Raw genomic sequence first — 24,101 nt, 5'->3', positions numbered from 1 at the left:
AATTTAATTTTTATTATAAATCTAATAATAATATTTTTTTTATTTAACAATATAAATTTTTCAAGATGATTTTTAATTTGAGTGAAACAAAACTAATATTCTATAATTAGATTATTACAAATACAAAATATTCAAATAAATATTACAAATTATGGTTTTGATTTTTAAGTGAAATAGTTCTAATCTTGATGTATTTTTTATATTATTTTTTTGTGGAAAAACTCGTTTTTGTTTTCAATAAATGAACATGTGTTTTTTTTTCACTGGAAAACTAAAAGACAAGAACAATTAAAAGAAAACAAAGGCAACAAAAGTTCATCCATCTCTGTCTGGGCAAAGCAAGAAAAAATGATCATTCTGTGCTAAGAAATGCGCGGTCGGATCCAGGACGCATCATGCAGCATAGATTCATAATCACAAATGAATTATAAAGACGATAACAGCATTATTTATTTAGTCCGGACTCGTTTCCCGAATTAACCAAGCACGCCTGATCCGTTGCTTACGAAACGCATCTTACAGGCAAGCACGGGAAAAGCAGTTCAGAGAAACCCAAGAAAAGAGAGAGGTGACGCTTCAATTCGTGGGAATTTAACGAGCAGGGTGACCTCGATCATAAACGAAGCACGAAGTGAAGAGTGAGTGATTCGCACGAGAATTTTTGTCCTCCCCAAACGAAATACTATTTTGCAATGACCAGAAAAATCAGCAAGCTCTGTGAAGGAGAAAGAATGGTTAGAATTATGGGAGAACAATAATCATGATGGAATTTTCACAAGCCTGGAGTTCTAAGTTCTAATGGTACAAAATTTTCACAAGCCTGACGCCCAAATTATCAATGAGAATTGATTCAACCTAACAGCCCCTTTGCCCAGATGGGATTTGAAGACCCTACAGGTCCAAAACCTTGCGGCACTGCAGCACTATGTAGAAACATTTGTTTGAGATTGCATTTCCTTTGACCTAAACCAGAAAAATTAAAATAATAATATATATATATATATATATATATAAGGATTGAACTGCATCTCTCCTTGTGAAAGAATATGATTAGTGACGCGTGCCTCTGCCTGGGAGCAAAAGTCTCAGTACTTCCTTGATACTTGAACAACAGCAACATCAATCTCCTTCAAATGGTGAAGCTTCCACATGTGTTGGGAGAGAAGGCAGCAGCAAAGCCTTTGCAAGAGGCAGCACCTGTAGCTTTGCCCAGCCAAAATACATGATCCAGGACCATCTTCATGCATAATACATGTAAAGGCTGTTTGAAGCAGCACAGGCAAGTGAGTTTTCAGTTGGATGCCATGCTAGATGCAACAACTTCGTTGTGAAATCAAATGCATTTCCATTTGTATCAACCCCGGATGTATCAGCTCCTTTTTAAAGTCATGAAGAAAATAGGATGTTAAAACTCAGGAAACAATACATTCTTTCTAGGGTTAGGTCAGATGATGGACAATTAAGTGAGAGCACATGAAATTATTAAGAGAAATAGGAGAAAAGCAGCAGTAAACTTCCTCCAACATTTACAGACCTCGCCTAAAACCATGGGAAAGAGCGCCCAGAGATCTAGAAGGCCTTGACGGGGTTTGAACCTGTTTCCTGTCAGTTCATGACATAAATTAACCACATAAAATAAAAGTTTAGCCAGCGAGTCATCTGAAAACCAACATGGTCATGTTCAATTTCAGTTAACATAAAAGAGGAGGATCATCAAGAGTGTTTGACACAGAATTTTGAATATTTGGAGTGTGCAAACAAAACCTTCTGGTATTATCAGTTAGACAAGTCTCCTTAATTCACTCTCAAATGTACCTCAATGGATTCTTGCTGGCTTCCAATGTTGTTGCTTCTGTGCTTCCTTCAGAACAACCAAACACACGAAATAGGTTGCTGAAATGTAAAAGAAAGTTTATCATGCAATGTGTAAGCAATCAATTAACCAGGAAAATGGTAAAGACTAAGGGATCAATTCAAATATATGAAGCACACCTGTATGAACCAGTTGCCACTCGAAGTCCATCTCCACTCAGACAACACTCAAATTTGTCAAAGATGGAATCGTTTTCATACAGATCACAAAGCTGATCAATACCAAAGAGCAAAACAATCACATTGTATCAGTACCTCATGATCTCTACTAAATGCCATCTAAAATCACACACAGGATACTCAAGAAGAACACGTCACCTTAGGTCTAAGATTTTCATGAACTTGAAAGGTTGAAACTGGTCCAGAATCCATATTTATGTCCCACAACTGAAAACAAAGAAATCCAGACTTTGTGAGAACAGACGCCACATTGGGTCAGAACTAAAGCAGAAGGAAGGTACGAAATTGAAATAAATTGCCTGTGGAGAACAAGTTGTGCATCTAGCCCGCTGCCATCATTATCGATTTTTAATTCTGTCAATACTTTTTCACTCTTAGGGCTGGTTGGGTATTGAGAGGGTTAACAATAATCCCAAAACGAGGGATTTTATGTTTTTCCCTCTCTTCTTTTTCAAATAACCAAATAAAATTCAAATAGTTTTTTCATCATCATCTCTCTCTTACTACTAACAGTATTTTAATCCTTTTCTCTTTCTTTCTACTAACTGCCATACAACTAACTTTTACACCCTTAAACATTTACTAATAAAAATCACTCCCTTGTCAGTTCAACTATATTTTTTTAACCTCATGCCAAATGCACCATTAGCATTAAGAATAAAAACACATGATTAGGTTTTGTAGAATGCAGCTTGGATTAAGTGATTAACTTAAAGAAGTCGAATTATTAGAAAATCATCCAGCACTAGGTAGTAAAATATATGCTATGAAAAAACAGCAAAGTGCTAATTGAAATGGTGTGCTTAAATTTTAAAAATAAATACTGAACATAAAAATAAGAACCTTTAGAGTCATGTAATCACGACTAAGAATATATCTCCCATCCTTGGCAAACTTAATATCTGAGATTGAGGCAATTATCTCTGTGAAGAAGGACCTTGAACCAGGCATCTCTTGTTCCTCAAACCTGGGCCACCATAGAGCACAATGTATATATTCAAAAGAAAAGGAAAAAAAGTAAATCAATAAAAGAGATCTAAAACGTCTCATGATACATCCATAACTCCATGACGTTAGAGAATACTTGAAAAATCAACAAAAGAAAACCATGTAGACAAAAAACCTAAAGTACTTACAATTTGCTATGAGAATCGCATAGAGCTGACTGTCGCATGTCAACTAAACGAATTGAGCCCCTTGAACTACTATATGCCAGAATATTGCAATGAGTAGGATGAAATTCTGCTGAAGTTATCACCTCTGCATACATAAATTCAAATGTGTGAATACCATGACAATTTGATACAGCAATCAGAACATTCACATGATTTCAATATTGAAATCTACAAGATGAATACCATGCTTTAATCATCCAAATTATTATATGGATAAGAAGCACAACAAGAGCAGAAGAATTGGCCTCTCACCAAACCACCCATGCATGCAGAAAGGGGAATAAGAGAGCTAAACAACAGCACTTGCACAACAGGAAAGATCATATAACAAGCTAACAAGACTCTAAAGAGAATATTTCTAGACCTATCTGCCCAGAATACACCATAGACAACATGTAAAACCAAGAACATCATAAAATACTCGGATGTTTAATTTTCATACAAAATACAGTGATTCTAACCAGTCAGATCCTCCATGTTTGCAGGCTTTACATCAACAATATTGAAACTCTGATTGCTGATTTCCAAATTCCAAAGATTTATTCGCAGATCGTCAGCAGATATAAAAGTTTCACCATCACTGCAAAAAAGAAAACAAAGGAACAGCCAATTATGTAGAATGTTATGACTGTGATGGTTAAAGAGCATGCTTTCGGGCTTGAAAACGTTCGGGAAATTTCAAAATGTGTATTATGGACAGCATCAGCTTAAGCTAAGAGCCACTAAGGCAATGGCCCAAGGTCCCCGCAAAATCAATAGGATATATTTGTCAATTATGCTTTATGAAATGAAGATTGCTCCAACTTAACAAAATGCCCCAAGTACGAAATGAAGATTTCCCAAGGCCCCACTTGTCAGACATGCATAAAAAATAAAAATAAAAATAAAAACTTCTTAAATATTTTAAAAGGTCCTATTTGGCCCAAGGCCCCCCCATTCACTTTAAATCGGCTCTGATTACAGACAATAATATAACTATCCAAAATATCAAAATAATGCAGAATCATTTCTTCAAAGAAATGCCATAATATACATTGCTCTTCAACATTACATGTCTTTACAAGATCAAAAAATTCAATTAAAAGGAAATGATAAGAGTAATCAAAATGACAAGGGATGTTAAAGACATGGTATGTGAAAATGAGAGTTATACATCTATGAAATAAGTGAATGCACCTGTTGTTAGAAATGGAGTTAATGTGATAGTCATGGGCATGAGCATATATTCTCCGACACCTAGGCACAAGGCTGATTTCACTACTGGTCAACTGGATCAGTAAAAATGAAAGAGGTGTTAGAACCAGAGATCACAAAAGTAGAGAATATTATAATAAGCATTTCCAGATGTCAAAATCATGATTTCCATGAGCAGACAAGTATATTAGAGTGAAAAAGACTACCACGGGTAAGTGTAGAGACGGGACACCCCCAAGTGGGAAAGAAAAGTCATTGCTCAAGCCCACGGGTTTATCCAAACATCCTCCATTTGCAGTATATGGTTTGGAGCTTGTTGGTATGCTTGGACCTACAACAGCACCATTTCCAGCAGCTTTTGCAGGGTCAGCATTCATGTCACATATTTTCTTGACCTTCTTTTCATGGACCTGTCCACCATTAGAGCAAGCACACTGATTAGGAAATTCCCATTGTTTTCCAGATTTCTTCAACTCGTCAAGTTGTTCTATTAGTTATTAAAGATGCAAAAAATTTAACCACTACAACATAGACTGAACCTTAAGAGCTTACACTAAAAGCAATTCTAGTGATTAGAAACTTTGAATGAAACCCACCTAGAAAGCTAGAGGAATAAAAATCACCTACTATAGTACAGCTAAAAATTGATAGTAAAAATATCAAAAAAATCAACAATGTTCCACCCTACCTTCCAAAATTTGATTGTTTTGTCATTAGTGGACAGAAGAAAAAGTGCACCATTAGCTGACTGGCACCATCTAATCTTGTTGATCTTCTCCTCAATTTCCAAGCTCTTCAGATAATCAAACTAAAATGGAGGAAAATAATGAATACTTATCAAATCCTGAACCCAGGAAAGATTAAAACAAATATACCCAAATGAATATAATTCCAGTGATTAACAGGAGAGAAAAAAAAAGCCTGAAAAGGAAAAATTAAGTACCTCAGGTTCGTGGCTCTGAAACTCTGTTTTGTAACGGAATTCAGGATGCCTGATAATTGGAAAATCCATCCTCTCAAGATCTCTCCGATTTCCACCATGCTAAACAATGTAAGTTTATGTCATAGAGCTATTTTGCTACAGCAGGAGGAAAAGAAAAGAAATTTTCTTTAAAGATATGCCTATATTTTCTTACATCTCTCTTGTCGGTTCTTTCAAATAAAACCACTCGACCTCCACGATCTCCAGTAGCAAGATGGTCACCAGTTCTATCAAATTCGATGGCAGATATGATATCGACTGCAAAAGTCCATAACTAAAAGAAGTAAGAAGGTGAGGATGAGATGCAATAATTCTGTGGGAAATTTTTAAGTAAAAGACTTTCATGGATAAAAATGTCTTCCAAAATTGACTTCCGCTTGGTTTATGTGTTTCTTCCTCTTGGGAAGGATATTTGGTTGTGGGGAATAATTATTAGTTCTTGACTACCAACCACAAGCACATAAAACCCCAATAAGAATAGTGTTCAAAGATAAGCTTAAAATCCTGGTGCCTAACTACCACCTGAACTATCAAAACAGTGGGACAGTAATCTGACTGCTCAGTACGGCATGTCTTGGCTTGAACCATTACAAGCCCTCGGCATTCAGTCATTCTGCTCTGATTGTTTCAGTTTTTACAATTTTAGGTCAATAGGCGCAGACTCAGAGCCAAATCTACCAGATTTACACAAGAAGCAGGTTTGCATTGACCATTTAAAATGAAATCATCTGACATAAAACTTCCATCTCATTTATCAAAAATGAGATTTGAACCCAAAATCTCTCTCCTCCCCACCAGTTCCTTTTCCATTGAGTTATCACAATACTGGCTATAATAGGCAGTTTTCCATGTATTCATGAGCTGTACAACAGTTCCGCAAATTTTGTGACTGATAACCATGAATTTAGCACATAGAAGCACTTTCAAAGTTATAATAAAAGTCTAGTCTCTTAAACCGATGATATTGAGTTAGCAGGTTTATTTAAATCATTTGAACTCAAGCCCCAATCCTATTTTCATCCATTCCCGTACATACCCCTTGTAGATAATTAAGTCAGCAAGTCTTCTAATGATCATGTATCATGCCATACAAAATTACTATTTTATTCTTCCAATTGCCAGTTCGCTTCTATTTTATTGGCAGAAATCCTCACTTTCTCAGAACAATATGCAATCAAGCCCAACTAATGTTATAAAAGATAACCATAAGTTTTTTTCTCACAAATATTGCAAAGATAACTTAAATCCCCAAACTTCCTAGCTTGCAAGACTGCGTGTATGCAACTAAGTTTATAAGATTAATGCATGACTCAACATGCCCTCTGTTGCAGGTTTGCAAATATAACACACAATCATCAATTTGTATTACAATCAATAAACAATTCAGCTAACCATCCATACTATCATCCACAACAACGATGCAATCAACCACCGCAGCATGACCATCATCAAACCAGTAACACCCCCATGCAACAACATTCTAATTTTAGCTGCAAATCCCTCCCTAATGACTAATCATTATGCTCATAATAGCTCTGAAACTTACCCTACATTGCTTCAAAGCCACACTTATAATGCTAAAAAAACACCAAATCAGACACTATTCAATGACACGTACACATTCGAATCATCAAACTGAAACCAAATTAATCTCGCATGAAAATAGAACAACAAACGAACACAAATTACACCCAAAAAAAAAGGGCAGTTAAATCCACAATCAACAATTAATAATCCAACAACGCAAAATCAAAACCCTAACCACAGATCGTATCGTACCTTCCTGTACTTCTTCACCAGCCGTTCGCTCTCCAAAAACCTGGGCAAATTTCCACTCAAGCGGCACCGGCGCTGCCGCTGCCGCCTCCGCAGCTTCCTCACTGCCGCCTCCGTTCATTTCAAGCTAAATCTTCGTTTGGCAGAAATAATTAAGAAAAAAAAAAAAAGAATCGATCTGATACTCAGATTGGAAAAGGCAGCATCAACGGCTAGAAATCATCTCCATTTAGAATGCTAGTTCTTGATTAATCAACCATCAGAACTGAAAACAAAACCACAGATTTCACATAGAGAAAAGCTCTCTCCCTCTCTCTCGTCTCGGTGGTTTCCTTTTTTTTCGGTTTTTCTCTCTCTCTAAATCTCACGCACGGACACCCTTTCTCTCTCTTTCTCGATGGATTAGAGATTGATTTGATTTCACACGCACAAAAGCACTCTCATTTTCTCCCTGTTAATTTTCTGCTCTGTTTTTCTATTATTTTTTTTATTTTATTTTACTAAGACAAAAATTAAAAAAGAAAAAAATAAGATGGGAAGATAATGACGGAGGGGGGGATGCGACGTTGCTTTTTTGGCTGATTAGTGGCTCCTCTCTCCTCTTACATTTATTGGAGTAATTTTATGTCATGGATAGATGCATCTGACGTGTTACTCCTTACAGTAAATAATATAATAAATAAATATATCTCCGATTGGGATATTAGAAAAAGCTGTCAAAATTAAAACCTTTATAAATGTAAAAATATTTAGGTCTATTTACTTGAAAATAATTTTTTTTAAAAGTGATTTTGTTGAAAAATTAATTTTTAAAAAGTAAATTATTTTTTAATATTTGATAGTATCATGAAAAATAAATTGAAAAATACACACAATATATGATTATATTATAAAAAATAAGTTGAAAAATAAATTATTAATATTTTTTCAAGTTTATTAAAATAATAAGGAACAAATATTATAAATTAAAATGTTAAATGATAATAAACTTTAAAAAAATCTAATTTTATAAATTATCTCAAATAAAATAAATAATAATTAAAATAATAGAGATCAAATCGAATAGATAAAAAAGTTGAAATATGATAAAATTAAAAAATATATATAATTTTATAAATTATTTCAAATAAAATAAATAACAATCAAAAGAATAAAGACCAAATATGATAAATAAAAAATTTAAATTAAAAAAATGATAAGAAAAAAGCAAATAATAATCATAAAAATAAGGACCAAAATTGATATAAAAATCAAATTATAATGAATGAAATTGAAAAAAAAAATATTCAAAATAAAAAAATATATATATATATATATAACAATCAAAAGTTTGGGAACCAAATTTGATATAATAATAAATAATATAATATTTGTAAATTTTTCATAATTTCTAAAAAATATTTTCTGCTCAAAATTTAAGGAAAATACTTTATTAGAAATCAAGTCAAAATTTTTTTTACTAGAAAGTTGTTTTTATTAACTAACTTTTTAATGATAAATAAATACACGAAAATTTTAAAAATTAATTTTTATAAAGTAAACATACTTTAATAAAAAATAAATCAAGTGATAGAGAAAATTGCATTGAAAAAAAAATGATTTATATATATTTGTTGTCGGAAACAAATGACAATAATAATGTTGGGGTATTGTATAATTTCCTTTTAGGGTTTAGACATGGGTGGTAGGTGTGTTGATGTTAGATGGTTGAAAATGACACGTAAATATTATTATTATTATTATTATTTTCAACATGATAAACTTTATTAATAGGGTTCTCAGATATGTTTGTTGACCTAGATTACAATGATCATGTGTCTGCAGAACAATATATCAAATCAGTATAGAGAGTAAGCATTTAATTCTTGTACGATTTAGTTTTGTATTTTAAAAATATTTTAAAAAATAATTAAATATTTTTTATAATTTTAATATTTTTAAATCATTTTGTTAAGTTGATATTAAAAATATTTTTTAAAAAATAAAAAAATATATCATTTTGATACATTTATAAATAAAAAATAATTACAATTATATTTCTAAATAAAACTCTTACTATTTTTATAGATACTAGTTTCAAAATCAGGTTTAAAAAATAAACTATTAAAATATAAGGAGAATAAAAACTATGTAATACAAATAAATAAAAATAATAAAAGGACGTGGAAACAGTAAACACAACATTAAAAAGATTAATATTTTAAATATGAATACAATTTTTCTAAATAAACATGATTTAGTTTATTTAGAGGTTGTTTGTTTACGCGGTTACGACAGCTTTTAAAACAAACTATGTAAACAACATAATTGGTAATATTAAAACGTAAATTACTGTGTATGTGGGGCCCATTGAAACATTGGTTCATGAGAAGCAGCTCTCAGGTGCTTCTCACACGGCCTCAGACAATGCCAAGTGAATTAATTCACTTGAGCACTATTCACGTCAAACAATGCGAGTGAAGCTCCCTTGGAATTGCTAACGTGAATAGTGTCTCAACTATTCATTGTACCGCATTCGACTCGGTAATTTTTTTTTTTTAAATTGTGTTTTACTCAAAAACCTAATGTTTAATATTATTCAATAACACTACATAAATTAGAAGGACGTCGCATGATAACGTAATATTAGCAGAATTTGATCTCAATTCCAATTTTGTTTCTGGTGATATTTTACCTGATTTTGTTGCATGCTCAAAATGACATGGAAACTATAGTTCTTATTGGATGAATTTCATACGTGATGAAATTATAAATAAGTTAATGGAATGATAAAAAAAAATATTTGATATAAAGTATTATTTATTTAATGATATAATCGTGATAGTTAAATCTACAATATTTAAATTAAAAACTATCAATATTAATATATCTTTTTTTTAGTTATTTTATAACCTCAATTTGAAAAGTATTTTTAACCAAACACATTAAACTTACTTTTAATCCAACCTCAATTTCATGAAATTTCATCATTTTAGAATTAAAATCCCTTGTCTTAAATTTTCCAAAGTAATTTTTCAAAAAAGTAAAGAGGTAAAAACACTTAAAATTATTTAAATTAATTTATTCTAAACAAAAACCAATGTAATTTTTATAATTAAATACGTAGGCAACATTTATAAAATAATATTAATGACTAAGTTTAGATTCACACTAGAGTTTTTTTATCTGCGCTATGTCGCGAGGCGGGTGAATTTTTTTCTAACATAAAAAATATATTCAAAGAGTGATGACATGAGTGAACCTGTCAATTTGGCTAACTCACGATCCAGAATAACCCTAAAGGAAGAAAAGGGAAACAAATATAAAATTCAAGGTACAATAGCCTAATGTCGAATAATAAAATAAAAAACTCAAAGTTAAATCATGCTAATCTTCGAAACTAGCAACTCCAGTTACAAGACCGAGATGACCATACAAAAAATCAAAAAACATCTTGAACAAAATTCTTAACCATCAAGAAATTAAAAGGAAATAAATATAATGAATTAAAAGAAAAACAACAATCAAGAGAATGAATACTATATATATATATATATATATATATATAAAATCAAATGGAAAGGGATGAAGCTGAAAAAAATTTAAAAAGAAAAAAAATCAAAAGAAAGAAAAAAAAATAAAAAAAAGAGGATAATGATTGAATTTTTGCCCCATTATTATTTTATCAAAACACCATTTTTACTTTTTAACCAAATAAAAAAAATCAAGTGATTAGCTAAGGGAAAATTATGTCAAAATCCATTGAATATTTTTTGCCATCATTTTTTTTATCAAAATAATATAATTTTTACTCTGTGCACAATAAAAAATCCAATTGAGCCCTGTAACCCTAGTTATTTGACCCAACCCGTGACTCAAGATATGACAGGGGTTGATTCCAGGCCGGATTTTAAAAGCATGATAAAGAAATAAGCACAAAATATGCTATGAAAATTCAATGAAATTAAACAACGAGGGATTGAATTGCAAAAAAAAAATAAAAATTAATCAATAAGAGAACTCATAATAAAAAGATTTGTAATCATAAGAATTAGAATTAAATTCAACAAAAAAAAAGAATTAAAATCAAATGATTATGGATAAAATCCGATTAGAAAAAAAATTAAAAACAAAAAACTAGAAATCAAAATAATGAGGATCAAACTTGATTAAAAAAAATTAAATGCAAAACGATGAAATTAAAAAATAAATAAATTTAATTTAGTACAATTAAAAGATTGAGAATTAGGCTGCAACTCTGCAAGATTGACACACCTTTTGAGATAGAGGAGAGAGAAAAGATGGAGGAAAAAAATTGTGTTGAAGCTTCAATGTGCAATAGATGTTGACATGCACCAACCCACCATATAAAGGGTGGCGTGATGCTAAGGATGCCAACCTGAATGGCAACAAGAGACACCTAAAAGGCATTGCATATCCCATCCAAAGGGCACTAACGTCTCTCGCCTATTGGTGCATGCATCAATTTTTTTATTTATCAAAAGATCAAAACACCCTTAACCCACACAAAAATTACAAAAAACAAAAAAAACCCATTGACCTTGAGCAAAAAAAAGTTGACCCCAAAGGTTGCTTAGTAATTAAACTATACAAAAAAAATATGAAAATCATAAAAAGCCCCTCAATTATAAGCTTTTTTGTTTTCAAGAGCATGAGAGTAATTACATTATGCAATAAAAGTGTGAAAATATTATTTTAGGCCGAGTGTGTGTTCAATCCTCTTATTTTTTAAAGGCAAAATAGTCATTTTACTATGGATTGCATTGTTCACAATCCGCATTAAAACACTGATAGGGTTTAACTTTATGTATAATTGACCATGAACTAAAATAAAATGAAAGAATATTACATTACAATAAAAATTGCAAAATTAAGTTTCCTTTTGAAGTTATTGCAACCTAAAAAAGATTATAGTGAATTTCAATAATAATCCACAATGATTTTTTTTTAATTTTTTAATCCTTTGATATTTTAGCTCACATAATGTTTGGTTTTGCAAAATAAAATTTAATTTTATTGGTTTATACCAATTAAAACTTTAGAGACTAAATTTAAGACTTTGACAAATATTGAGCCCCTTTAATTTTGTCATATTAGGGCAATATAGGGGTCTCACAATGTCGAATGGAAAGGTCTAGTGCCAAGTTGATGCTCAATTTGTTAAAATATGTTTAAGTTCGACTGATTTAAAATAATAAGGGATTTAAGGATCAAATTGGATTCTAAAAAAAATATACGAGAGATTATAGTTAACAAGTAAAGTAAGTTTGGTCATGTGAGGAAGGTTGTAGTGCTTTGGTTGTGCCGGTAGCCTTTTCGTGTGTTATACTAATTTTGCCCATAATTTTTTTTTTCTTGTTGTTGTAATTGCCTTATATTTTTTTATTGTATTATTAAATTTATCAAAATTAACTTAATTATTGATTTTTTTTTTATTTTTTTAAAAGTATGATCGTCTCTTATTTTTTTAAGGGTTAAAAAAATTTAATATAGTCCGTGGCATCACGAAGACGATCAATCTAGCAAATGCTACAGACAAAAGGCAGCATATTATAGTAAATTATACTTCATCAACTGCAACCAATAGAAAAAAAAAAAAAGCACAATTAAAATGTGATATCTGTATTTGAAATTAATGAATGTTAAATAATTATAATAAATATAAAAAGTATCTACGACGTCTCTTTTTTCCAAAGCTATAAGCTACCGAAAGTGAATGAATAATTAATTGAAATAAATATAAATATAAAACTAATTAGAAATAATAAAAAATCTCAATCTTTCACTCCAAAATGAACAATTGTCTATCATTTTCTTTTTGAAATAACTAGACAAACCATTTAATTTTTAATTTGACAATCCATTTAAAACCCTAACTATTATAATTATAAATTTCATTGATATAACCATTATAATTATAAACTTCGAGAGACGTTTATTTATTATTTTAATATGTCATATGTTTTTTGAATTATATTAAAAAAAATATAATATCTCAATTTCTAATTGAATTAAACCATGTATTTTAAGTATTTTAAAAATCCACAAGTTACTTAAATTTAATTTTAAAATGATTGAATTTAATTTTTCTAATATCCCACATGAATTAAATTAAGGGCTAAAATTTTAGACTAAACGAATTCTATGCCCGCCCATTAACCAAAGCACACTCATTAGTCAAAAGTCAACAATCAAGAAATCCATATCCATTGAAAAATAAGGACAGAATAGTAATTTCATCGAACTGTCGGTCTCTAGCTCAGGTTAAAATTAACCACGGCTCATGTTAGATACAAGGTGGAGGGGCCTCTCGTGAGTTCGCTGTCGAGCGTCGGTGACTCGCTATCAAGTTGACACTTTAAAGTGTTAAAAGAGAGAGAGAGAGAGAGAGAGAGAGAGAGAATGAATAAACGATTGACAGAACGAGAAAGAAAAACAGCCCTCAAATTTAAAGAAGAGAAGGGAACGAAAAAAGAAAAACAAAAACACAGAGAGGAATAATATCAAGAAATGGGAGATTCAAGTGACTCAGTCTCCATTGATATGGAGACGCCTTCTCTTTGTGGAAAGGTACTTTCAGTTGCCTAGGAAAGGAATCCTGACTTTTGGTTTGGTTTGGTTTCTTTTCTTTTGAATAAGGTGGAAATTAATTCCTGAAGATTCCATTTCCATTTCTGTTTGTGTTTCTTTGGTTCTAGTTTTGGTTAACAATCAAGAAATGTTTTTGATGTTTGATTCTTGAATTAATAAATAAAATGGTATTTAAGGAATGCAAATATGGTTTAGCTATGTGAAGATCTGCATTTGGTTAGTTGAGTGATGATTTTTGCCTTGTCAGTAAAGGTTTGTTTTTCAAAAAGAAGTGCTGCACATGGAAGTTTTTATATGCTTGTAGAATATACTTGACTTGGGCAGGCCTAAAATATCCCTTTTTTTTTTTTTCGTTGAGCAAGCGAGAGAGAGGTAAGAAGAGGTGGTCCTTCTTGGATGAAAGGTTTACCTTTTGAATGCTTGGTTTGTGCATTGATCATTTTACCAAATTAGTAGACCCTGCAATTACGATGGTAACGGTTTTTCTTTATTTTTGTTCGAGTTGATTTCTTTTGAGTGTTTAGCTGATTGAAATTCGATTTTGAAACGTGTTTGCAGGAGTATGTTATCGAAACTTGCTATGGTCATGTGTCTGTTTCTGTATACGGAGACCAAGACAAACCAGCTCTTGTTACTTATCCTGATTTAGCTCTAAATCGTAAGTAAACTGCCATTTCATATTTCATTTCAATTTTTTTTTTCATTCGTCATGCTGATAATTGATATTTGATTTTAGATGAATATGTGACCTTGCATTGCTTTTTTCGTAGTCAGCTAGTCAAGTTTTTATATCAGGCATTTGATATATGTTTAGGTGGGTTTTTGTTTTGGAATATGCATGCGGAAGAAATAGATCAAGCTGTCCAGTAATGTGGGAATTTATTGAGATCTATTGTCCGGGTCTTGTAAAAATGTTTGCTTCTAGGCTCACAGATGCAACTTCAATGAAAGTTTACTCATTGTGGACCAGGATTTGAATTGGAGGTGGTTTATTATTTTTACTAGCTCTATCAGTGTGTGATTCTGCGGACACAATAGGGTTTACTGGGTTTTTATTTATTTGTTTTTATCTTTTTTTGGAGACACACCACTAACAATGCTTTGACTTAAACTTATCCTTTTGGACTTTGTAAACAGATATCTCCTGTTTTCAAGGATTATTATTTTGTCCTGAAGCATGCTCGTTGCTTCTTCACAACTTTTGCATATATCATATCAGTCCTCCTGGGCATGAGGTAGGTTTGTAGCTCCTGGTTCCCCATGTTTTCCTTGCCTAAACTGCTCTAATTACTGGTTCTATGGAATGCGATGTATTACCTGTGTTTCTTATGCGGCAATTTCTTCAAGAGTTATTGCAGTTAGGAGCTGCAACAATTAGCCCTGATGACCCTTTGCTTTCTGTTGATGACTTGGCAGACCAAATTGCTGAGGTTCTTAACTATTTTGGGTAAGTACATATCGCTACACTTGCTTAAAACTTTCTTTTTCAAGAGTCGGTGATGCGGAACACTGAACAAAAAGAATTAAAGAATAAAAGAAATAAGCTTTTAGAAAAAGAAGCTAAGAATTGAAAGCTAAGAAAAAGAAAGAATGGGGATTGGAAACGTGCAAATTTGCAATATTTTTTTAATTAATCATCAAAACTGTCTCACAAAATGACAGAGAAGTATATAAATAGTAAAACCCTAAAACATCTCATTATTGGGCGCAACCCATCAAGTCAAATTGTTTAACACAAATAATTCCAAATAAATAAAATAAACAATGAGATAGGCCTAAATGGGCTCAGTCTCCTAACCAAAGAGTGATAGGCTATGCCATCCTACGTTGTCTCCATCCAAATACTCGTGTAATTTGCGGCGTGGGTCTAGTGTTCCCACCAACTCTCCAGGGGTTGGAGAAACTCGACCCCGTCGAGTGTAGTGCTGGGCGACTCTGATAATATTTCCAATGATCTGGATCAATCTGTTGCAAAGTAGCCCTAGTGATCTAAGTGCAATCTAAATCAGGTCGACCCACCCAACGAACTAAAAATTGTTGAACCTCACCATTCCTGGTAAAAATAATTTGTTTATCTAAAATAGCATTACTATTATCCTTTTGTTTTGATGTCAAGGTGAAAGGGATAGAGTTTTCAATAGGATCATTAGGAGGAGAGTTAGGTGGTATCTTAAACGGATCATTTGGAATAGGAAGTGGCCATCTTATGTCGTCTCTGTCCATATACTTGTGTAATTTGCGGTGTGGATCTGGTGTTCCCACCAACTCTCCAGGGGTTGGAGAAACTCAACCCCGTCGAGTGTAGTGCTGGGCGACTCTGATAATTCTTCCAAAGATCTGGATCAATCTGTTGCAAAGTAGCTCCAGTGATCGAAGTGCAATCTAAATCAGGTCGGCCCACCCAACGAACTAAAAACTGTTGAACCTCACAATTCCTGGTAAAAACAACTTGTTCATCTAAAATAACATTAATATTATCCTTTTATGCTGATGTCAAGGTGAAAGGGATAGAGTTTTCAATAGGATCATCAGGAGGGGAGTAGGTGGTATCTCAAATGGATCATTTGGGATATGAAGTGGCCATCCTACGTCGTCTCCGTCCAAATACTCGTGTAATTTGTGGCATGGGTTTGGTGTTTCCACCAACTCTCTAGGGGTTTGAGAAACTCGACCCCGTCGAGTGTAGTGCTGGGCGACTTTGATAATACTTCCAAAGATCTGGATCAATCTGTTGCAAAGTTGCTCCAGTGATCTAAGTGCAATCTAAATCATGTCGGTCCACCCAACGAACTAAAAACTATTGAACCTCATCATTCCTAGTAAAAACAACTTGTTCATCTAAAATAGTATTAATATTATCCTTTTGTGCTGATGTCAAGGTGAAAGGGATAGAGTTTTCAATAGTATCATCAGGAGGGGAGTTAGGTGGTATCTCAAATGGATCATTTGGAATAGGAAGTGGCTTATGGTATGCAACTAGATCTTCAATGTTAAAGGTGGAGCTAATGCCAAAATCATGTGGTAAATTAAGAACATAAGCATTTGGATCAACCTATTGTAGTACTTTGAATGGCCTTGCACAACGTGCATGCAATTTTCGATTAGTTCCTGAAAGAAACCGCTCGGGTCTAATTTGTATCATAACATTGTCTCCCACATTAAATTTATTATGTCGTCTATGTAAATCAGCTCGAAGTTTATATTGCGCATTGTTTGCTTGAATCTGTTTAGTGATCTTAACATGCAAATCCTGAATTCCACATGCAAAAGACTCGGCTGACTTAGATACTCTAGCATGAAGGGGCATGAGAAGAAGGTCTAAAGGTTTCTTAGGCTTGTAACAATGTACAACTTCAAAGGGACTTTTGCAAATCCAAAATAGTTTTGATGATGAACAATTTTTTTTTTTGTAATGAGAATAGTAGGACACTTTTTTTCCAGATCAAACTAGATCTAGGGTTAGGGTTACGAATTAGTATAAGCATGTAGATTGTTTTATTGTAAGAACAATTCAAACCCTGGCTCTGATACCAAATTTGATGCGGAACAATGAACAAAAATAATTAAAGCATAAAAGAAATAAGCTTTTAGAAAAAGAAGCTAAGAATTGAAAACTAAGAAAAAGGAAGAATAGGGATTGGAAATATGCAAATATGCAATATTTTTTTAATTAATCATTAAAACTGTCTTACAAAATGACAGAGAGACATATAAATAGTAAAATTCTAAAACATCTCATTATTGAGATCAACCCATCAAGTCAAACTGCTTAACATAAATAATTCCAAATAAATAAAATAAACAATGAAATGGGTCCAAATGTGCCCAATCTCCCAACCAAAGAGTGATAGGTTGGGTCATCTTACGCCGTCTCTGTCTATATACTCGTGTAATTTGTGGCGTGGGTCTGGTGTGCCCACCAAACGGCTGATTTGAAATTCATGCTGCAAATTCACCCTGGTTCACATTTAGATGGCCTAACTAGGTGCACTGGTGCATGCGTAGAAGGGCTTAACTGTCCTTTTCTTTTTGTATCATGAACATTGTTGTTTCTTTATTTGATGGATTTTTTTTCACCATCTGTCAGACTTGATGCAGTGATGTGTATGGGGGTTACAGCTGGAGCTTACATTCTTACTCTATTTGCTGTATGCTTTCCTCGGCACAGTTCTCATGGTTTGCTTCTTCATGATTCTAAATTTTGTTTTGACCTGACATTTTTACTGGTCCTTTTGTTTTATACTGTTTGGCCACAGATGAAATACAGGCAACGTGTCCTTGGCTTGATACTTATTTCTCCTCTATGCAATGCACCCTCTTGGACAGAATGGCTGTATAATAAGGTTCCTTCCCTGGACCCTGTTATGTTCTGCTTGCAGTCAAGTTATCCTATTTTCACTCTTATCCTAAATGTGATCTTAATATACTTGCAGGTCTTGTCTAATTTACTATACTATTATGGAATGTGTGGAGTTGTGAAGGAATTATTGCTTAAGCGGTATTTCAGCAAGGTATTTTTGTGCATCTAGATCAGAAATTAAGTCCATCCAAAATTGGATTGGTTGGATGATTTGATTCTAAATGATGTTGGCAGGAAGCTCGTGGTAGTGCTCAAGTACCAGAATCAGATGCAGTCCAGGCCTGCAAAAGAGTTAGTCCTCGGTCTTACCTATCCATATGTTTGTTCATTTTAATTATAACGCATGTAAAATCAGAACTTGAAATCAACCAATAATTGGCAGTCAAGACCCATACTTACCTTAACTTGATGGCGTGTGTTTTTTTCAGTTGCTGGATGAAAGGCAGGGTTTAAATGTATGGCGATTTCTTGAAGCAATAAATGGGTAATGCCTGTTTTTTGTGATAGTTTTTCTTGCTCATGCACCCATCTAACAAGCGTGGATGATAGAAGTCCATGCTTTGTAGGTTGAGTATTGTTTATTTTTATTTTTTGGCATGGGGCACTGTTTTAATGAAACAATGCCAAACTCATGCTATGTAATGAAACTTAAGTTTGTTATTCTTTGCTTTCTAGCAGGAGACAAGACATTAGTAATGGATTGAGAAAACTACTTTGTTGCTCACTAATATTTGTTGGCGAGAACTCTCCGTTTCATTTTGAGTCTCTTGACATGACCTCAGAACTAGACAGAAGATATAGTGCCTTAGTAGAGGTATGCATTACAGGTCTATATCCCCAACTTTCAAAATGTGGCTTGTGTGTGTATGTAAAACTGATGGAGCACTTTTATTTACTGAAACTATGGTGGTCTACAGGTTCAGGCATGTGGGTCAATGGTGACAGAGGAGCAGCCCCATGCCATGTTAATACCAATGGAGTACTTTCTCACAGGATACGGTATGTACAGGCCGCCAAAGTTAAGTGTTAGTCCAAGAAGTACTTTGAGTCCAATTTGCATTTCCCCGGAGCTCCTCTCACCGGAAAGCATGGGCTTGAAGTTAAAACCGATAAAAACACGAATATCTCTAGACGTCTAAAGGATTTGGATGGCTGGGGAGAATGCATTTTGTAATCTTATTTATTGGAGGAGTTTGTAATTTCTTTGATTGGTTGGGACATTATAAATGTTGGAGGATTAGAAGATTGTAGATAGAAGGAAAGGAGGAAAAGATACAAGGGAAAATTATTTAGAAAGAAAGCAAATGTTGCCATTCTTTTATTTGTAATCATAAACTTCAGTCCAGGTTGAAGGGGGTTCAGTTGTAAATCCTTGATTTTATTTTAAGCAAATAATGACGGTGACAATAAAGGGTGGGCGTTGAACTTGTGTTTTCACAGGTTTTATAGTATATACATATTTTTTCTTGTCGGGTTCCATGTCAATTCGTTTATGTCTTTGTTAATAAGGTAAGGGTACAAACTTTTTGGCAGGTTTTCGAACCTTTTTTGTAATTTAAGCTTGCAGATGCATTGGCTAGCGGGATGCCCCTTCCCTCTTTACTGGTATTGTATTGAATGAACTAAAATGTTGGGAGCCTTTCTGGAATTTTGTTCAGCTTCATGTTGATAACGAGCAACTGCGATAAGACTTGAGCACCAATGGGTGTTGAGTTTTGCTTGGATTCCTTTTAAACTACTCGTGCATGAGAGGTTAACCGGAGCCAAAAGCACGCCGTAACTGCCACCACCCTCTCTTGTATTGTGTCAATGAGTTGTCACTAGAAAGATAATGAGTGGTTCATCTTATCGGTAGCCGAATGCAGAGACGGTGGTGTTAGATAATAGCAAGTGGTGGCAGCAGGATATCCTTCAAGTATGAGGGATCTTGATTGGTTGAATTTTGGGATCGAAAATGAAATCACTACCGGCCATGTTTTATGTTAATTCAATGAAATGCTCTAGTAAGAATGGCGGGGCTCTGCTATCATTCAAGACGTGCAGACAGGGTGGTTGCGGGTGCATATTGTATGGTTTAAGTGTATTCTTACGTCATATTCCGAGTTTCATGGAAATCACTTTATAATGCTGACATTGATACACCTGTCATTAGCAAAGTCACTTCTGAGAAAACCATCCCCATTGCTGATCAGATCATTCCTTAAGAATTATCCAATCAAGCATCGACATGAATCGGGCAAATCATCCCTCTAGTTTCTTGCCAATCAGATTCAAAGCCATGCCACCGCAGGTTTATTTATTTTTACAAAGAAGAGAATCCAGCAGGAGACCTCCTGGGAGCGAGTGGTCACTAATGTCATAATACCATAGTTGATCATACAAGAAACATAATATTCGAATATATCTCCGGCACCTACTGAGGAACTGGAAGGACGTTTCTGTTAACAGCATCAGGTGCAGAAATTGAACTCGTTTGAAACTTGCAATCAACTAGAACCAATTGATCTGCTCTTACACTGCATTTCTCTTCAATAATGATATTATTCGTTAAATTATGCAACTTGGTCTCAAGCTCCTCCCAATCACTCCATTCCTGAATATTTGCCTCGACAAGCATTTTGTTGTTGCGAATGAGCTCCCACAGTGGAAAGTTCTTCCTTGGCATCAACGCATCTGTTTCTTTAAGCGTCAAAGCAGGGCAGAAATCATTTTTTCCATCACCAACATAGATGAACTGTTTTTCTCCCTCGGCCGAAACAGAAGCTTGGATCCTTTTCATCACCAGACCCTATTGAGAAATTAACTTTTGGTAAGCCAAATATCCTTATAGTTCTTAATTCTAGCTTTGTTCATTGAAAACTCCCTATCTAGTTTTTTCAGTTCTTTATTTTAGCTCCTACTTTCATTATCCAAGTTCAGCCATCAGCATTAAAAGGTATTTTTTCAGGCACATGCAAAAATTATAATTTCTTTTGGCAGGGGTTGAAAATGCCACTAGAGGGGGAGCTAGTGAACTTGCCTTGCACATGTTGGGAGGGCAGCTGGTGCACCCATGAGAAGGGAACTTATTAACATCATGGTACTGTAAGATTCTAAGCCTTCCTTCTGCATCAACATAGGTCGGGTTTGTGTTGATCTCGGAGAAGCAATCCATCAGCCCATTATGTTTCAAGACTGTCTCGATAAAGAAGTAATTTGAATCGCTTACTATCCTTAAGTCACACCTGAACAAATTACGCATCATATGTTAATGCAATGTCTTTTTTATATGCAGAGTTAAGATTTTTGTGAACTGATACATCATATACCCAGGACTTATATTGGCAAAACTAGAATATGAGGACATTAGTCTTGATGCTAACCGATCTAGCTTGAAAGACCAATTGTTCATTTCATCCAAACACACATGCATATGTGTAGGTATGTCTAAAACACCATGCTAAATGATTAAGATCTTGTCAAAGAACAATATATAAATCATATCTTCGGATCTCACTTAATCGCTTAAGTTTTTAAGTTGAATTGATTTTTTGATATGATATTAGTATCTTGAGTTCAAATATTAGCATCTTTATTTATTCGATAAAAATTAAATACAAGATAATATGAGTCTGTGCAAGTTTCAAGTCTAAAGAGTTTTTTTCACTTGAAGAATGTGTTAAAAATTAATATAAATCATATCCAAAGACCTCATTTAACAACCTAAACTTTTGGGTGAGATGATTTTTTAAAATGATCTCAAAACTTGAATGGTTAAGTGACCTGAGAATTTTTCTAAAAAGTTTTAGGTTCAAAACAAAACCAAATTGGAAGGGGTGGGATGGGAGTTTAGGGGTTGAGGAAGGACTACCCTTATCCTGTTCTGTTGAGTTGGAACAATAACAATAATAAAAATAGAAACAAACAGTTGAGGTACATTACCCAGAAGCATGGGCTGATTTAATTGCAGAGATAATCCTGGGATGCAATGGGGCCTTTTTCAAGCACTCTGCAATATCCTGAACTGTCTTCCCTCGGGAGTGAAGCTCCGTCATCATCTTATCCTGATATTTACAGGAACACGAGTTTTAGAACTAACTACTCAAACCCCTCTGATGTTCCAGGATCATTAAGGAACAAATAGAGTAAGAGAGAAAACCAAGAACATTTGTTTGCCCTTCCCTAGGGAAAGCAAACAGAAAATCATTCTCCTAATGCTATCAAAGAATCAAGTGCGTTGTCACCCCTGTTCGCAGACTGGTCATTGCCAGCACACAGCAATAGTAAAATCAATAATGCGTGATAAATGCAAGAAATTAACATGGATACATATTCAAGAACAAACCATGAGACGGTTCCAAGGCAAGGAAGGGAGGAGCTGAGCGAACAAGTCGTGGACATCTAGTTTTTCGACGACCCAATTATCACTATCACAGTCAATAATGGTCTTGTCGAAGTCGAAAACCACAACCACTTTTGCCATCACACCTCCTCCGACGCCCAGCTTCTGTATTGATAGAGAAATGTGTAGCAAGGTGGCTTTTTATAGGGCCGGCGCGCCAAGGTATTGGAAACAGCTCAGCAAGCACTACAAAGACAGGGCGCGCATTTGCAGTGGAGTGTCTGCTCAGAGTTGAACTCCTAATGGATACAAACTCGCTAGAGTTTAGAATTAATACGGTTTGAATTTCATTGGCCACTTTATGTATGTTATGTTTACTTCCTTGGTGGTGGGAATTATTTGATGGATCCATACAGATAGTTTTGTCCCCCCCCACCTTACCTTTTTCCTCAAAGTGAAATCCATTGAATTATTTGATGAAATCAAGGCCTTCTTAGAATATCCCTTTCATACCATCTCTCTATTGGGTTTCTTATATGAAAGTTATTATTATTATTATTATTATTTTAAGTAGAATTTCATGTATTTTACATTCTTGAACTTTAATTGCCAGGAATCCGAGCTTTAAATAATAATAAAAAAAACATAGCAAACAATTAATCAATTATAAATTAATATTCATATACCAAACAATAAAACCCTACCTTTTAATTGAAAATCCCAATTTGAAAACATTATGGTAAATTAGATATTTTATAATTATAATTTATTTTAATTTGTTTAGTTATTCTCCTGCATAAACAAACTATATATAACTCATAATCAATCCAATTATCCCCTGTTTTAATTTTCTGCATGTTATCGTAACTTTTTCTAATTTATAAGCTTCCTTTAGAGATGGAATAACTTTGACCTTAATAGATATATTATGGATCCATAATATCAATTAAGGAGAAAAACATAAAATTGAGGATCCAAATTTAAAGAGATTATGGGAAATCAAATAAATTACAATCATAAAATATTTGATTTCTCATCATCTCTTCAAATTGGGATCTTTTGATTATAAGTTTGTATTCTTAATTGATTCCATGGATACATAATATCTATTAATTATACTCTTTAATATGAAGAAAACTAAAAATGAAGAAGAAGAGATAATTGTAGTGATTTACCCATGTTATATATATAAAATGCCTTGATATTATTTGTTTTATGTTTTGAAGGCACTTTTGGATGAAAGATGCAAAAAGGAGTAAATTGAAGGTAATTGGCAGATTTGATGTTTAGTCGATGTTTTGTGCAGAGCGTGAGTTCTAGAGTTTGAAATGAAGTGATTCCAGTGGTGCTAAAAAGCTAACATCTATCTTTCTAGAAATTTAATACAAGAAAAAAAAAGAGAAAGATCATGGAAATCACATCCTTCAAAGTCAAATATCGCAGTCTGCCAATGTTGACATTTGCCCATTCAAAATTCAATATTTGGAGCTGCAGAAGTCCAATTGATGTAAATTCAATTTTTCTGGATTCCTGACTTAAAAACCTATCAACACTCAAAACATCAGTAAAAAATGATGTCATATGAGGGAGATATTAATTTTCAAAGTTGACAGTTGAATTCTGCCAGCAAACAGGTTTCGTGAAGGAACA

The 24,101-nt window shown here is 33.5% G+C and overlaps 3 protein-coding genes across 9 annotated transcripts; 1 reads left to right on the top strand and 2 right to left on the bottom strand.

Moving 5' to 3' along the window:
* Positions 1–718: 718 nt before the first annotated feature.
* Positions 719–7,750, bottom strand: LOC118046017 (serine/threonine protein phosphatase 2A 55 kDa regulatory subunit B beta isoform). 2 transcript variants are annotated; one of them, XM_035054777.2, is made up of 14 exons: positions 7,183–7,750; positions 5,558–5,661; positions 5,365–5,463; positions 5,110–5,229; positions 4,631–4,831; positions 4,404–4,495; positions 3,689–3,807; positions 3,189–3,312; positions 2,896–3,019; positions 2,191–2,259; positions 1,993–2,084; positions 1,816–1,893; positions 1,535–1,602; positions 719–1,376 (listed from the first exon to the last, which is right to left on the bottom strand). In XM_035054777.2, the coding sequence occupies exons 1-14, from the start codon at positions 7,298–7,300 to the stop codon at positions 1,240–1,242; spliced, it is 1,545 nt and encodes a 514-aa protein (XP_034910668.1). In that variant the 5' UTR covers positions 7,301–7,750; the 3' UTR covers positions 719–1,239. The 2 variants fall into 2 exon arrangements, with proteins under 2 accessions (XP_034910668.1, XP_034910667.1); XM_035054776.2 differs by having other exon boundaries at positions 4,628–4,831; positions 7,183–7,748.
* A 5,789-nt stretch (positions 7,751–13,539) lies between these two features.
* LOC118046015 (protein NDL2) lies at positions 13,540–19,601 on the top strand. Of its 6 annotated transcripts, none has more exons than XM_035054770.2 (11): positions 13,549–13,749; positions 14,329–14,428; positions 14,908–15,005; positions 15,129–15,217; positions 17,858–17,918; positions 18,027–18,113; positions 18,204–18,281; positions 18,365–18,421; positions 18,559–18,614; positions 18,806–18,944; positions 19,048–19,601. In XM_035054770.2, exons 1-11 carry the CDS (start codon positions 13,690–13,692, stop codon positions 19,267–19,269), a joined length of 1,047 nt encoding a protein of 348 aa, XP_034910661.1. In that variant the 5' UTR covers positions 13,549–13,689; the 3' UTR covers positions 19,270–19,601. The 6 variants fall into 6 exon arrangements, with proteins under 6 accessions (XP_073262386.1, XP_073262383.1, XP_073262384.1 ...); XM_035054771.2 differs by having other exon boundaries at positions 13,550–13,749; positions 18,809–18,944; XM_073406284.1 differs by adding an exon at positions 14,133–14,243 and having other exon boundaries at positions 13,562–13,749; positions 17,858–18,113.
* Positions 19,602–20,364: 763 nt separating this feature from the next.
* On the bottom strand, positions 20,365–22,824 carry LOC118046016 (thiamine phosphate phosphatase-like protein). Its single transcript, XM_035054774.2, has 4 exons — positions 22,455–22,824; positions 22,052–22,173; positions 21,150–21,354; positions 20,365–20,918 (listed from the first exon to the last, which is right to left on the bottom strand). Exons 1-4 carry the CDS (start codon positions 22,590–22,592, stop codon positions 20,544–20,546), a joined length of 840 nt encoding a protein of 279 aa, XP_034910665.1. The 5' UTR covers positions 22,593–22,824; the 3' UTR covers positions 20,365–20,543.
* Positions 22,825–24,101: the final 1,277 nt, after the last annotated feature.

The sequence above is a fragment of the Populus alba genome, chromosome 18 (assembly GCF_005239225.2).
Source record: "Populus alba chromosome 18, ASM523922v2, whole genome shotgun sequence".
NCBI classification, from domain to species: domain Eukaryota; kingdom Viridiplantae; phylum Streptophyta; class Magnoliopsida; order Malpighiales; family Salicaceae; genus Populus; species Populus alba.
Note: the sequence above shows the minus strand (reverse complement) of the source record. Positions and strands in the feature narration are given on the sequence as shown.